Source organism: Artibeus jamaicensis, unplaced genomic scaffold, assembly GCF_021234435.1.
Source record: "Artibeus jamaicensis isolate MK-2021 breed Jamaican fruit bat unplaced genomic scaffold, CSHL_Jam_final contig_1128, whole genome shotgun sequence".
Taxonomy (NCBI): domain Eukaryota; kingdom Metazoa; phylum Chordata; class Mammalia; order Chiroptera; family Phyllostomidae; genus Artibeus; species Artibeus jamaicensis.
In genome coordinates this window covers 1,821,366-1,836,629 of record NW_026521220.1, presented here as the reverse complement: position 1 = coordinate 1,836,629, position 15,264 = coordinate 1,821,366, and the positions used below count along the sequence as shown (strand labels likewise).

The window sequence follows — 15,264 nt, the reverse complement described above, 5'->3', positions numbered from 1 at the left end:
ATTCTTATTTATTGAGAGGCAACGTGGCTCAGAGGTTCTGTATTCTCATTCCTACTTAATAGCAGAGACTCAGTTTCTTCACCTGCAATATGTGGATTCGGGAAGCTCTGGCTGCCTTGAGAAGCATGCAGGCTGTTCAGGACCCAGCTCCTACAGCTGTAAGCGGGCAAATGCCTCCAAACTGCCAGACTTGTGCAGCCTCTGAGCTCTGAAGAAGCGTGTCCTGTCTCGAACCCTTTGCACCTGCATTCTCCTCTACCTAGAATGCCCTTCCTTCAAAATCCAGATTCCAGACTGGTTGAAGCCCTTCTTAAACCTCCGGGGGTAGAATCAGTTGCTCCCTCCTCTGGGCACTCGGTGTAGCACTGAGCAGTCTGTGGCTGTGCCTGTCTCCCTGTCACCTACAGTCGCCCTCATGAGTGCCCAGTTATAATGGAAGTCACACAGATCTGCAAATGTGCATGTTTTAATTTTGAGATAATATCTAGTATGTTGCAAGGTCCTACAGGGGACCAGTCCCAATAGAGGGAGAAGAGGCTGGGCCTGTCCTGCCTCTACTGCCAGCCGTCGACAGCAGTCCAGGCCTTGGGTGGCAAGCATCACTTGGAAGCAGTGGAGGTGTCTCTGGAGGTGAGACAGGCAGCTGATGGCAAGCACTGGGAGGGCTCAGGTTCTGCCCTGGGGGATCCTGGGAAATTGGAGGTTGGCACCTGCCCCCAGGGCTTGGTCTTTGTCCCTGGTGCCCCAGCATGCCTGCCCAAGTCTGCTGCATGCAAGCTCAGGATCCTTTCCCTGTGAGCCAGGACATGTCGCCAGTCCTGCAGGAATGAAGGGAGGAAGAATCAGAGTGGAAGAGACCAGGCTCCCCACTCAGCACCATGAGCAGCTGGCCCTTGAGGATAGCAGGGCCTGCTCTGTGCCAGGCCCTGGTGCCCAGCAGGGATGTGTACTTGGGCAGAGGGGCAAAAAACCATCAGGTGCAGACTCTGGGTTGAGGCGGGAAAGGCTCAGAATAGTCAACAGGAAGGACAGGACACACGTACTTGCTGTGCAGCAGAAACAGCCTTTGCGAGGGCAAGAGGGAGAGACAGAGAAGGCCAGGGAAGAGCATGTCATTTATGTCCCCTTTTGGTTCTCCACTGTTTCTAGCCTGAAGCCTACCCCCATCCCGTGGCCTCTAGGCTTTTCTCAGTCCCTGGGGGATTTTGTAAGCCCACAGGGGCACTCCCATTGACACCGTGGTGGTATGAGGGTTATGACTGGTGTCCAGTGTCTCCCAGACCCCAGCCACCCCACATCTCTCTGCAGCCCTGCACTTCCCCAACTGGTTTCTGCCAAGCTCAACACTACCATGTCCAGTCAGATGTCTCAGGGCCAGTGATTGCCCAAGCAGTGCGCCTTGACCCCTCCCCACAGTACTGGCCCTGCCTGGGGACATGGCCCCTTTTCCTTCAGTCTCTCAAGAGTATATATAACCAGCCCACTCCTAAATCACAACCTGTGTCCCGCATGGCCCCATAGCCCTGGGAGCCTCAGACTGAGGGGGACCAAAAGTCGGGGGACTGGCCCTGGAGGGCTGTGAGGCAGCTGACTGCCTTGGAAACATGGAGCCAGTCCTTGGGTAGGTTTCTAGCCCCCTGCCCCAGGCCTCCGATGCCCACACTCACTCCACTTCCCGCTTCCGGATGGCACGGCCAGAGGCCAGCACCTCGGCCACCTTGGACACGATAGGATCATAGTTCATGCTAGCCACAGCGATCACTTCGTCGCCTCTGCAGGGAGAGGGTGGCTGAGCTCAGTGACTGCCCAGCAGTGGCCCCTCTTCTTGGACACCCTGACATGCTCCTGTCCACCTGGGACCCAGGAGGTGAATCTTACCCAGAACAACAGCAATGTCCTGAGCACCCAACCCTCCCTGACTTGCACTTTAGCCCAGAATGGGCTTTGGGCTCCTGTGGGACCCCCATGGAGGTTCCAGCCATACTCTTCAGTGGGGTTCAGGCTTCTGTCCTGGGATTACCAGTCTTTTATCTGTGTGACTGTCCTCAGTGTAAATGTGGGTGTCAACACCCCCCTTGAAGAGCTGTGCTGACGATAAAATGCCCTGCCTCGATGTGTGGCAGCTGGAGGAGTTACTGCCCTATCTCCTCGCCTTTCCTCAGCAGTTCCTGCCTAGCTCTTCCCAGTGCCACTCAATCCACCTTTCAGGTAAGAACCACTGGTCTGGAGGAAGGCTTCTCTGGGATGAGCTCCCCCTCCGGACTGAGCTCCTGCTGTTTCGTGCCCCTGCTCCGCCCCGTTGCTCTCACTTGGTGTAAAAAGCCACGAACTTCAGCTCCTCCAGATCCCCTTGGATGATGACATCGTCGAAGCCTTCTCCGTACCCTGTGGGCCAGGCAGGTGGGCAGCGCCCACGTGAGCTCAGTAAAACAGATGGGACTCCACCAGGTCAGTGTCCTGTGCCCTCCTGTCCCCTGTATCCCTCTCCAGGCCTAGCTATTTGTCCTTTTAGGTAGTTGCTGGCCCTGCCCCCAGGTGAGTGCTTTACAGTGTTCTGTAGCTGTCGCGGCCCCGCCTTAGGATGCTCATAGCCCCGCCCCAACTCCAAGCCCCACCCCTGCACTCTGGTAACACCTTAGCCCTGCCCCATTCCAAGGTTCAGTTACCCGCATAGCGCAGGCTTTTGCCGAACATGGCTGTCCATAGGTAGGGCACGGTGCTGATCTCTGCCTCCTGCGCCAGCATGTTCTGGGCCGCCACACGCCCTGCGGGACCCAGAAGAATGAAAGCTCCGATCCAGGCCCCCACCATCCCTATACTGCCTGCCTCTGGCTCTCTGGGACCCCTCACAAGTGGGGTTACTTCTTGCCTCCCCAGAGGTTGAGGTATATCACTGTACAGCCCACCACCCAAGCTTGGTTGCAGCTGGTCGGTACAGAGGGGGACATCTAGCTCAAAGCTGGCCACTTAGATTGCTTCTCTGAAGAATTTGAATGAAGTGCCCTGGATCTGGAAGGTGGGCTCCCTGGGGATGTGGGGCTGCCAGGCCGTCTCATGTGAGCACACGGACCACTATTCAGACTCATCGGGTCCAAAGAGGGAGTAGGAGAGCGGGCATAAAAAGCCTGGAAGCAGAGATGCCAGACACACTCTGGCCCCAGAGAGAATAGCATGGGTAGCTTCCTAGTTCATGAAGCTCCACCCCCATGCTCCCATTAAACCTTAATTGCACTGACGCATAGCCTCTGCTCCTTAAAACCTAGCACCAACCTTGGATCCGAACAGAAATTGGTACAGGAGTGGGGTTTCAGGCAGCAGAGGCTCAGATAACATGCAGGCAGAGGGGAGGGGCAGTGGGTGAAGGGAGTCTGGGGTCCTCCCTCTAAGGCAGCGGACTTGCTGGCACCTGCAGCTCAGGGCCCCAGACGGGGTGTGAATAGTGGGCACATCTTCAGAGGCTTGGTGGGGGGGAGATCTGTTCCTCAGAGAGCACTGCAGTTCCCCACTGAGCCCCAGGTCTCCAGGCCCAGATGGCCTCCTCCCAGGGGTCTGCATGAAGCATCTGGGTTCTGAGTCAATCGAGTGGCCCAAGGGAGACAGAGGCACTGAGTGGGGAGCTGGCCCATGTCCCACTAAATCCCCTTTTCTTTCCTTGGTGAACTTGTGTCTTTGAGTACAAAAGGAAAGGCGGAGCTATTGGAAGGACAAGTAGGGGTGGGGCACTGTAGCTGGCAGAATGGGACGTCCACAGGCCAGAGGAGGGAGGTCTCTGGAGATGGGGCACACATAAGGCTTGCGCTGTGACCTGGCTTGGTGATCACCTGGATGGGGCTGACCCAGACAGGCCACCACAGAGCTTTGAATGGCCCTGCAACCAGCAACCAGGACCCAAGGACAGCAACTGAGGGCCAGGCCACAGGAGGGGGAGGCTGAGACCCCGAGACAGCCTCCCCGCCCTTATCCTGCCACAGAGCTGGCCATACCCTGGGCATGAGCCATCTGCCAGTGCGGGATGTTCACTTTCCGATTGTTCCTCCAGGCCAAGGGGAAGGTGACTGCGCCGCCAGCCGCAAACACACCTGGGACGTTGGTCTGCATCATCTGTAGGGAGAAGGTCCAGAACTCTGTGGGTGGGAAGGGAGCCCTGGCCTGGACCTCCCACCGCCCCCAACGAGGTACCCTTCCCACCCTACCAAGCCCCACCTTGTTGACAGGGATGAAGCCTCGGGAATCCAGGCTGATGCCACTCTGCCTCAGGAAGCCCGTGGAGGGCACCGCACCTGGCAGGATGGTGCCACTGTGTCCACTTCTCTCACCTCATTGCTCTGCGCGTGACCCACACCCTCCACGTGCCACAACCCAGCCCCAGACTGACCACCCAATGGGCCGCATACCCTGCAGCCCGTGTGTGTCCTGCCTGGACCCCCACGTACCCGTGTCTCCCATTAGGCATCATGTATTGTCACCTCTAAGAAGTGGTCCAGGATGCCCCCTGGTGGGGGTGGGCATACCGTGCCACCCCAGCCCCTGTGCTACCATCTCCTAGCTTTGTTCCTCCCCAAACGGACAGCTCTTCTGGATCAGGGACCAGGTAGAAGCATGTTTGTGTCCTGCAGCCCACACAGGGCAGGCCACAGAGTCAAGTGCGAGTGGGCAGTGCTCCCTGGGAGCGTCGTCCGTGCCAGGCCTGGGCCAAGCCCAGTACACGCATAATTCCCCAACAGCCCTTTGAGGTGGGCATGGTCCTGGTCCCCATCAGATAGATGGGAAAACTGAGGCTCAGGGACTGGCCTCAGGCTGCGCTCCATCACACCCGCCTACTTGCCCACTTACCAATGCCCACCACACAGACGTCGGCCCGCACCACCTTGCTGCTCTTCAGCACGACCTCCTTCAGCTGTGGGGAGGATGCAGGGGAGCAGTGGGGCCCAGCTCCCGGGCACAGGGGAGAGGGCAGGGGGTGGGGAGAAGGGCCCACCTTTCCATCCTGTGCCCGCAGCTCTGACACCTCTGTCTGCATGTAGAACTTGACTCGGTTGTTCTCAAACATCTGTCAGGGTAGGTGGGCGGTGGGCAGCGGGTAAGAGCCTGGCCGGGACCGGTCTGGTTCTGAGGGGCTGGGGACTGGTGTGGACTCACCTTCATGAGGGCACGACCCACACGCTCCCCCAGGAACCTCCTGAAGGGCGTCTCCTCCAGTTCCACCACGGACACCGAGTGGGCCTTCTCAGTCAGGTAGGCAGCCACCTCCATCCCTGGGCCAGGGTTGTGGGCAGCAGGCTGGCACCCTGTGCCTCCTAGAGCCAGTACTGCCTTGGGATTGGCCACCTCCGCCCCGCTACCCACAGCTGCTCACCCAGGAAGCCGGCTCCCACAACCACTGTGTTGCGGCCCCGAGCCAGCCTCACCACGCGGTTGGCATCCTCAGGCGTCCGGATGGTGAACACGTTCTCCACCTCTTTGCCTTTGCAGCTCAGGGTCTTAGGGCTGCGACACGGCCAGCATCAGTGAGGGGGTCCTGGCACCCTCAGCCCTCCCATCCTGGCCAGTGGCCTGCCCAGTGCCCAACAGAGGGCAGTGGGAGAGACTCTCCCACCTGCTCCCTGGTGCCAGCAGAAGCTTGCTGTACTCCAGCTTGAAGCCATCCTTGAACACGACCTTCTTGTTTCTCACATCCACTGTGACCACCTGCAACCCCCCCAGGCAGAGCGTGGACCTGGGCCTGGCCGCCCACGTCCAGGTCCCGCAGTATGCCCAGAGCCCTGCCGGCCCATCTAAGCAGCTCCACGGGGCTTCTCCTGACACAGGGCTTGTCCTTCCTCTCTCACCTGGCAATTCCTCTGCCTTCGTTAAGCTTCTCACATCATCTTTTCCTCAAAGCCCTCCTTATACCCCGCTAAGTCCCACCAGGTTCTCCCAGCCCAGCCCGAACAAACCATCTGTGTCCCCACACACTTGGGCTATGCATGTGCCCATGACCCTACCAAGAAGATCCACTGCAGCCTCCCAGGCCAGAAGCATCCCCAGGTGCCTGGGCAGCAAGGCCAGGAGGGCAGAGCACACCCACATCTTCAGGATGTGTCCTCACGCCTTTCATGGTTCCCCAGCCTTGTCCTCTACCTGGGCCTCGGTGAGCACCTCGATGCCATAGGCTCGGAAGAACTCCTTGGGCCTCAGGGCCAGCTGCTCGGGCTGGGCGTCCAGGGACTGTGGGAAGAGCCAGCTTGAGACGGAGCCGTGCAACAGAGGACCTGGAGCCCAGGGAGGGTGGAGCCAGCCCCAGGTCACACAGGGGCTGCAGGATAGAACTCAACAAGCCCAGGTCTTCAAACTCCAGGCCCTGGCATGAGCAGAGCAGGCAGCTGGCCAGACCCCCAATGGGCAGCAGTTTGACTGCTCCCAGAGGGACAGAGCCCTGTCTCCTATCACCCCACCCCCACCTTGCTGAGCTTGGGCCGGTCGTAGGGGAGGTGCCGGTCCAGTGTGCACAGGACGATCCTATCTGAGAAGCCCTCTTGACGCAGAGTCTCTGCACACACCAAGCCAGCTGCACCTGAGGGGAGGGGAGCTGTGGGTCAAGGACCACCTCTCCCCCACCCCATCCTGCCTCTCATTACCCCACCACAAACCTGCGCCCACAATGAGCACGTTGGTGCTGCCGCTGTGACCAGCACTTGGAGAGATGCACTTGGCCATCACCTTGGTCCTTCGCTGCAGCTGCAAGGCCTAGTAGTCGCCAGAGAGTGGGGGACAGCTGGGAGCTGGGGTCATGGCCAACATCCTTATGCCATAAGTCCAGCAGTCCAGCCTCGTCCCCACCATACACCGTTCACTCTGCTCCCCAGCCACCCTCACCAGAACCCCTCCCATCATAGAACTTTGCATTTGCTGTTCCCTTGGCTTTCCCTTTTACCTGAGCCCCAAGCCACCCCCTTACCTGCTTGCTGGCCCGGACATACACCTTCTCCTTCTCAATCTTCACCTGCAAGTGCTATGGTACTCAGAACCAGGCTTTGGGGGCTCCAGTCCCTGACCATGTAGCCCCAGGCTCCCAGTCTACCACACACCTAGCCCCACCTGGAACTTGTGTAGACTGTCCAGACCGGGGAAGTCTTCCAGGTCCCCGGTGCTGATGTTGAAGCAGGCACCATGCCAAGGACAGCGCACCCGGCCACGGGACAGTACACCTAAGGTGGGGCAGTGCTGAGCTGGTGTCACCTGCAAGAGTCCCTCTCCAAGAATTCCTGTGTCCCAGCCCCGCTGACCCTCCCACATAGTCCCGGAGACCCTCCTTGCCAATAGATGAGGAACTGGGGGTCCGGGGAGGAGCCAAGCTAGGCTGGGGCCTGGAAGAGCTGAGGCTTGAAGGTGCAGCGGCCAAGCCCACTTCAGCAGGCCACACCCACACCTCCCCTGTGCACGAGGACAACTCACCTTTCACCAGGGGTGCGCCATAGTGTGGACACTTGTGGCCCAGGGCATGGAACTCCCCATTGTCCTTCACCAGCAACACTTTGCCCCAGCCCAGCTCCACTTCCCGCATCCTGGGGAAGAGCTGCACTCAGAAGTCAGGCCAGATGCGAGGCACCACCTCCTGCCAGCGCCTCCTCCCAGATTCCAGCCTTCTGGGGAGCAGGCCCCGACCAGCAGAAGCCACAAAGGCTGTGGCCAGGATGGCTACCCCTGGGCCCCTGCCAGGCCTCCTGCCCACCTTATCTGTGGTTGATGCTTGCCCTCCCACCTTGGGCTCCCTGACCCCTGTACCAGGCCCAACACCCACTGGCCATTCTCGAGGTCCTTGACATGACAGACGGCAGCCTCCACACAGTCCTGAGGGCCAGAGTAGGGGTGAGGGGCGGGCAGGCGCTCCTCCGAGTGGAAGTGGCGGGCAGTGCCATTGCCCTGGTAGGCTCGGGGGCTGCTCTTCCCGCTGGCCGACAGCTCCTCCTTGCCCCGCTCCTTCTCCGGCAGCACCACCTCGATCTTGAGCTCCACTGTGGGCAGATGGGGGCCACCGTGAGCCCCTCGCCCACCCACCTCCTCACTCACCCCAAAGTTCTGGGCAAGGTCTGCTCTTCTAAGTGCAGCTTCTCCTCTGCACCCGGACCTTTCCAGAAAGCCACCGGCACCAGCAGCAGAGAGCTTTAAAGCAAACAAGAAGCAGGGCAGGGGCAGCAGGGACGGGCACCGGGTGGGCTCGCACTGATTTCTGCATGATTTTATTTCAATAACAAAATTAGTGAGGGGAGCACAAATGAAGATCCTTCAACCCTGAAACGGCCCTTCCTCCAGGAATGTGTGTGGGAAAAGAGCCCTGGTGCCCTGAGTTTTTATCGGACTCCAGGGCATGGTCCCAGTGGAAAACAATGACACCCCTGAGGGCTCAGGGGCATGTTTAGGTTCTGACTCAAGTGAGAACAGGGCATCCCAAACAGGTGTAGCTCAGACCCTGGCCAGTGAATCTGGGTGGTGGGAAATCGCAGGTTCATTGTTTTATGCTTGCAACTGTCCCATAGGTTTAAACTTTTTCTCAAAGTTAAAAAAAAAAAAAGCCCTGGCCAGATAGCTCAGTTGGTTAGAGCACCACCCCAACGCACCAAGGTGGCAGTTTCGATCCCGAGTCATGGCACACACAAGAATCAACCAACGGATGAATAAATAGATGAACAACAAATAAATGTTTCTTTCTCTCCTTCCCTCTCTCTTTTCTAAAATCAACAGAAAAAAATTTTTAAGTATATACAACTTAATTTCAACTTCTTAAAATAGCTATTCTCACCAGTTTGAGAATTTACCAAGCATTTACCAAGCACTGGCTTTTCAGCATCTTCATGTGCACGAGTCTGGGGGCTTGGGGGTGACCCCACCCGGGGGGTAGTGCATGCGGACAAGGCAGGCAGGGCATAGCACCCCCCCCCCCGCCCACAACCAGCCTCCACCTCCACAGAAGACAGGTTCCCTGCCTGCTCCTGGGGCAGTTCTGGGGGGCGGGGGGAGACTTAGCCAGAGAGTGTCATTTTCTTCTTTATACTTTTCCAAATTCCCCACAATGTGCCTGGGGTATTTTTCATATTAGAAGGGAACAATAAACAGAATTTTCAGCAGCGATAATCCGGCCTCCTGGGTGGGGGCTGCAGGGAGGGAGGCGGAGGGATGGAAACTAAGTCCCTGGCACAGCACGGGCCGGATGAGGGAGCAGAAAGCGCCTCTCGCGGCTCCCAAGGCGCCAGAGGTTCCAGGCATTTCCCAGCTCACCTCTCAAGCCCTCCACCTCAAAGCTGGCACTCCAGGAGCAAAAAACCCAGAGTCACACCTCCTGGCCTTTGCCTCTGCCATCCCCTGGGCCCAGGTTACCATCCCTCCTGGGCCTGGCTAACTCCTGCCCATGAACCTAGACACGGCTCAGGGGTTGCCTCCCCGCACTGCCCAGCTCCCGCATGTCCCTTATCTGATGCTGTGCTAATCCCCTACCCTAGCCTGGGAGCCTGGGGGGGCAGCCCTCCCATCTTCAAGCCCCACCTCAGCTCAGGCCTGGCTCAGCAGGCATGAAGGCCCACTCCATGATTCCAGCTGGGCAGGAGGGGCACCTGAGCACACCACATGCCAAAGCTGTTGTGTCAGGTGCGGGGGGTTATGGATGGAGTGGGTTTTTCCCTTCATTTTCCACACTTTATGTAATAGTGTTAGAATGTTTTCAGAAGAATTAAAAAGAAAAATACTTTGGACTCAGCTGACAGCGGCTATGCGAGCTTTAGAGAAGGAGCTCGAAAGAACAGCCTGGCAGGGGCCCAGATAACAGTCAGGCCAGGCTGTTCGCATCGGTCTACCTCCTTCCAAAAGGCTCCGAGGCCCTGCCAGATGCAATCTAACTGGAAACCATTAAGTCAGGAGCAGTGGTAGGAAGGCAAATGGGGAGGAGGGTCTCTGCTCACTCACAGAACCAAAGCAACCCTAACTCCATGATTCCGGGCAGCCCATGGGACCATGGGCCCTGCCTTAGCCCCTCTGGGCAGATGCCCTTGTTATAGAACGGAGAGAAAAACACCTGCCTCTCTGGTGATGGTGAATGAGGAAGGAGATAATAAATGTAACCCAGAGCAGAAGCTCAACAGATGAAATTGGGGAACAGTGTTTGATGGGTTAGTTCAGAGCTTCCTGGCAGCCACGGTAAGGGAGGAAAGCCTTTAGGTAGCACTTGCGGCCTAATAAAAGGCAGGTGACCAGATACGGAGGTGCACTTCCTCCTAGTTCTGAGCTTAGCAAGAGTCTGGCCTGGAGCATTTCCTATAAGGAATGGGTGCCACTAAAGCACAGGGAGTTGGAGGAAGCCCAGGAAGTGTATGCCGATGTGCTCTGAGCCACAGAGCCAAGCAAGGTAGTAAGTGAGGAATTTATACGAAGATCTTCTACTCGTTCTGGTTTCCCTGTGGTCCCTTCTGACCTCAGCTGAACCCTCATGGTCAAATGCTCTCAGTCCCACACCCTGAAATTCCCTGAGTCTCAACCCCTGGCCTGCCCAGGATCTGTGCCTGGGACCTGAGCTCCTGCCCTCCCACCAAAGCCCCACAGGGGGTCCTGGCTGAAGACAGCCCAGCCCCAAAAGAGGACATAGTAACATTTTGCAAGTGCCACCTATGTGTCTGACCCAGTGCTAAGCACAACAGCCTGCACAGGGGGCACAATTGGTCCCATTTTACAAGTGACAACTCAGAGACTCAGAAGGGTGAAGTCATCTGCTCAGTCACACACCCAGGAAGAAAGGATGGATTTGGACTTCAGAGGCTAAGTCCTTAGCATGCCACTGGTGCGGTCTATACCAGGAGTCCCGGGGCCAGCAGTCCCAGGCAGGCCAGCCCTCCGCGTTCCTTTAAAGGAAACTACAGGTGGCATCTTCTGCCCAGGGCCTCCTGCCAGCTGGGGCCAGCCAGTATCCTCCTGCCTGGTGCTGATGGGGGAAGGCTGAGGTCAAGGAAGTGGACATCGTTTGCCAGGGTCATACATGGAGGGGGGGAGGGTGGTGGGAACTGGCCCTGGGCTGAGTGCCCGGAGCACAGTGATGGGAGGGCAGGTGTGGGCGAGTCAGTCCCTCTGCCTGGCAGGGCATCACGCATCTCCTTTTGCCCCCAAGTTTTCCCTCAGACCCAAGAAAAGGAGAAAAGGCTCAGGCGTTCTAAGGTAATGGAGCCGATGGGTATCAGGTAAGGGGAGCTGGGGCGAGCCAAACTGGGCAGGGTGGGCGGGACACTGACTGGGCACTAGGGAGGCCTCTTTCTTGGCCTCCTTAGTTTCTTCCTCTGTGACATGGCTGCATACCTTGCTTTCCTGGGTGTTGTGAGGACGGAAGAGGGACAGTGGGGCTGGAGGGAGAACTCGGAAGAGAAGTGTTCAGCCCAGAACAAACCCAGGCCACCCCGGGGCCCTAGGACAGCCGACCCTGATCGGAACTTCTTAGGCCAAGCAGGGGGGCATTTTCTGTACAAATGGAAAAGCGTGGCCGGAGAGGCTGAGTAGGTGGCCCAAGGTCACACAGGGGTCGGAAGAGGTGAACAGGGCTGGGATCTGTCCAATCCATTCTCACAGAAAGTTAGAAAGATCAGGCTCACTTTGTAGAGAGGGACAGTGAGGCGCAGAGAGGTAACTTATGAATCTTGGGTCACAGAGGGGCTAAGGATGTCTGTCCCCACAGCCTCCCTTCTCCGTGCTGGGTGACACAGCTGCCCTTCCCCACCCTGTGCCAGGAGGAACCCTCCCTTCCCCTTTCCAAGATTCAGCTGCTATTCGCACCACCAGCACCCAAAGCCCCAAATGCAGAGGAAGGGTCACTGGAGGGGGGCCAGGCCCCCAACCCCTTCCTGCCTGCAGCACATTAACATTCGCAGCAGCGGTAGAAGCAGGCAGCGGAGGCTGCCACCCAGCCTGACCTACTTCGGAGGCAGTGGGGGAGGGGGAGGGGGAAGGTGGCAGAAGGAGGGAGGAGGGTGGAGAATGGAGGGAGGGGGGAAGCAAAAAGAGAGGAGCTACCTGGCTTGGGCTTGGAGAAACAGCCTCCCATGGCGAGTGGCCTCAGCTGGGCAGGAGGCGGGCACACAGATGGCTGGACGTGGGAGGCTAGGATGCCCCTGGTGGGGCTGGACCCCCCAAGACCCTTAGAAATGCTGGTATGGCCATCCCAGCAGGAGCTGCCTTCAGAACCTGTGGGGGTGGGGGAACGGGGGCATCAACGGGATCAGCGCTTAGAGATAAAACCGGTGTGGCAGGGGGCTTTCTGGAATAGGCCCCCACTGGAGCTAGGAACCGTTGCATAAAAAGGAGCCAGACCCCAGAGGAACAACAGGACCCTGGGAGCACCTCCCCTCCAGGCTCAGCACCCTCACTCCTCACTCCCACCTTTGCCCAGGCTCTACCCACCACCAGGGGAGTCCCTTCGCCAGACTTTCAGGTCCAGCCCCACAACTGCCTTATCCAGGAAATCTGACCTGATTTCTGCTGCCCCTTCAAAATGCTGTAGCCTGGGAGCCCTGGGACCTTCCTTTCTCCTCGAAGGCCACCACAGCTGGGGTCAAACCCCAGATCCCCTTGGGCAGATCGGAGCCTTCCTGTCCCCCGGTTTCTCCTTCCTATAATGGGACGACATTTAGTTCTCTCTGGCCCCTGCACCCACCCTGGCTGCCAGCCCCTGGATACCCACCTCCTTCAAGGGCAGCCACTGCTTCTTACTCCCAGCCCAACAGGAGACCCAGCCTGCCGGGCCCTGGAAGGCAGGGCAAGGGGGCGGGGGTCCAGGCGGCAGCCCAGCCTCCACCCCTCCTCCCAGTGTGAGCTGCCGCCAGGAGGGCTGGGGGGTGGGGCTGGGCCAGTCCACTTGTCCCCAGGGAAACCCCAGCTCCATGGTGAACAGAAGTGGGCAGCAAGCCCAAGCCTGGGCCTGATCAGGTCGGGGGAAAGGGAGGCTAGGCACACAGTCCTGCCACAGGCCATGCCCAGCAACCATGAGCTCCCCCTGACCTTCACTCTTCACAAATGCCCACCAGGCCCATGGTGCTGAGGTCATGCCCAACAGCAGATAGAAAAACCGAGGAGCCAAGGATTTACCAAGGTCAAGCAGTAGGTAAGGGCATCTTGGTGACCTCCCACCCCCTTCCCACCTTAGTTCCAAGAGGAGCAGGAACGGAAGAAGCCCACATACCTCTCTGCGGGAGGGCCCACCAAGTCAACAAAGAGATCCCTGCGGCCAAGGAGGCCTCAAGGCCACAGGATGGGCTATCTAGAAGGTGCAGCTTACAGAGTGGACTTTGGAAGACCCAGGATGAAAGTTCAGCTGCTGTGTTTACAAGTGACCTCCTCACAGTCTACCCACAGTCACCCCATTTGTTTCCCCCGGAAGTTCTTCCTGAAGTCTAACTTGAGGTGAGGCTGAGGCTCACTAGGTCTAGTCCAGATCCCAGCAAGGACCCTGGATGGGTGCCTGAGGGCAAAGGGGTCAAGAAGATAGGAGAAAAAGGTTGGGGAAGGACCACCTATTTCCTGGCACTTGATCTTCCCTGCCCTATTGGTGCCCATTACAGGCCACAGGCCATGGCACCCAAAGGCCCCCTGGGCACACCCATGTTCTCTTCCCTACTGTCACCAAGGCAAGTTTGCAAAATGTGGCCACCATCTGCACTGCCTGCACCCTCCCTGGGCACAAGGGGGCCCTTCCCCAGATCCTGGCTGCACCACTAGGTTAGCCCTGCCTACCTCCTTCCAGCCTGAACCTCAGATCCCCCAAAAGGTGGGACCTCAACTTGCCACCAAGTGTCTGTTTAGGCTGTTCCCTTCCATTCCAGGTGTCCAGGTGTTTAGACCCTTCAGAGCCGTGGGCCTGGAGACAAATTTGCTGGGGACTGAAGCTTCTCCAGGCCTACTGTGTGCTAAGCCAGCTGGGCGCCCTCCTGTCTCCTGCAGGCCCAGACACCTCCCCTCAAAGGCAGAAGTCTTTGTCAGAGGCACGACAGGAGAGGACCCCAACTTTTTGCAGTGTGCTGTCCTTTGCCTACAAGCTGCCCAATGCCAAAAAACTGTAACTGTGCCTGAGTGCTAACTACCCACTAGGAGCCAGTGTCCCGTCCCAGACCCTCCTCCCAGGGACCCAGCTGGTGCGTGCCGGGAGGAGCCTCTCCTCACTCCCTCTTTCCTCCAGGTCCCACTCTTCACCAAGGGTCACGTGGGTCCTTCCATACCCACCCTGGCAGGCTCCTGCCCACCTCAGGCCCTCGGATGCCTCAGGCTAACTCCGGATGGCATCCAAGCTCCTCAGCCAGGCCTTCGAGTTTGGGGTGCTAGCGGTCCTCACCTCCTCCCTCACGGAGCTCAAGCGCAAACCTTCTGTGCACTCTCCCTGCCTGTGCACGTGCAGTTCCTTTATCTGAGATGTCCTTTCAAGCAGCCCTTACTTCGCCCAGGTCCCCCCACCACACCGGGTGGCCCAGGAAGGGAGAATGCCACACAGTAGGTCTGTGTCTGTGTGGCGAGCGGGGTAGGGCCAGCGGGAGAAAGGAGAAGGAAGACGGGCGCTCTCATCCCAGCTTGTTCCACCTCCCCCCACCACCCCGCACAACCGGCTGCTGGCCCCCATCTCCCAGAGCGCTGGCCCCAGGTCCCAGACCCGAGAGAGCGCACACTAGCCCGGGTACGGAGGCTCCGGGCAGGAACCTGGGGGCAGAGGCGGGGTCGTGCTGTTTAGACCGGGGTCCCGGGAGCAGGAGATGGGCGCTCACCTAGGCTAGGCGCGGGCGTCAGCTCAGGAGCCGCTCGGGACCGCAGCGAGGGGGGCGGGAGGGGAGGAGGAGGAGGAGCGGGCGGGGGCGGGGCAGGCGCTGCGGCTACACTGCGGCCGCGAAGAGGCGCGCTCGGCCCCGCCCCGCCGGGCAGTACAGGTTGAGAGGTCCCGGGTCAGGGGTCGGCCGTAGGCCTTGGAGTTCGGACGCGGGTGTGAGGAGGCAGCCAGGGGCCCTTCTGGCCATAAACTATTTGGCTGCTTCTGGGACCCTTGGAATCCTCGCGACCCCCAAGAGAAGCCAAACTGGGACACGCACCGAGTCTGATTCTTCCCCTGCCCCACTGTGTTCACACTCAGTAGGCAGCTTGGGGGAAGTTGAATCACCCGAAGAGCCCCTCCAAGAAAGAAAACCCGAATCAACTCCCACCTGCTAGCTCCCCAGGCACCTTCCTTTACTGGCTCTGAGTGTTCGGTCTCCCAGATCTAGCCCCTTCCCTCCCCTCTCC

General features: G+C 58.8%; 1 protein-coding gene and 1 long non-coding RNA gene across 7 annotated transcripts; one reads left to right on the top strand and one right to left on the bottom strand.

The window, feature by feature from the left end:
• Positions 1 to 347: 347 nt before the first annotated feature.
• On the bottom strand, positions 348 to 14,794 carry AIFM3 (apoptosis inducing factor mitochondria associated 3). 6 transcript variants are annotated; one of them, XM_053664733.1, is made up of 22 exons: positions 14,757 to 14,787; positions 12,477 to 12,617; positions 12,022 to 12,192; positions 7,781 to 7,994; positions 7,435 to 7,544; positions 7,078 to 7,187; positions 6,938 to 6,982; positions 6,630 to 6,726; positions 6,441 to 6,553; positions 6,121 to 6,207; positions 5,597 to 5,688; positions 5,357 to 5,487; positions 5,140 to 5,255; positions 4,979 to 5,050; positions 4,834 to 4,897; positions 4,204 to 4,280; positions 3,984 to 4,101; positions 2,667 to 2,765; positions 2,310 to 2,385; positions 1,668 to 1,772; positions 1,044 to 1,064; positions 691 to 818 (listed from the first exon to the last, which is right to left on the bottom strand). In XM_053664733.1, exons 3-22 carry the CDS (start codon positions 12,050 to 12,052, stop codon positions 779 to 781), a joined length of 1,818 nt encoding a protein of 605 aa, XP_053520708.1. In that variant the 5' UTR covers positions 12,053 to 12,192; positions 12,477 to 12,617; positions 14,757 to 14,787; the 3' UTR covers positions 691 to 778. The 6 variants fall into 6 exon arrangements, with proteins under 6 accessions (XP_053520714.1, XP_053520708.1, XP_036987387.2 ...); XM_037131492.2 differs by lacking the exon at positions 1,044 to 1,064; XM_053664728.1 differs by lacking the exon at positions 691 to 818 and having other exon boundaries at positions 889 to 1,064.
• Positions 2,162 to 4,112, top strand: LOC119038919 (uncharacterized). The gene is made up of 3 exons (XR_005080504.2): positions 2,162 to 2,208; positions 2,336 to 2,448; positions 4,040 to 4,112. It is a non-coding gene; the product is annotated as an uncharacterized LOC119038919 (long non-coding RNA).
• Positions 14,795 to 15,264: the final 470 nt, after the last annotated feature.

Excerpts from the sequence above, each read along its gene's own strand:
- AIFM3 (XM_053664730.1), bottom strand. The coding sequence starts at position 12,052 with ATGGGAGGCTGTTTCTCCAAGCCCAAGCCAG. Across the intron at positions 6,727-6,937 it reads ATGTCCGGGCCAGCAAGCAG|GCCTTGCAGCTGCAGCGAAG; the intron begins GTAAGGGGGTGG and ends GGCGACTACTAG. Across the intron at positions 2,386-2,666 it reads CAAAAGCCTGCGCTATGCGG|GGTACGGAGAAGGCTTCGAC; the intron begins GTAACTGAACCT and ends CCTGGCCCACAG.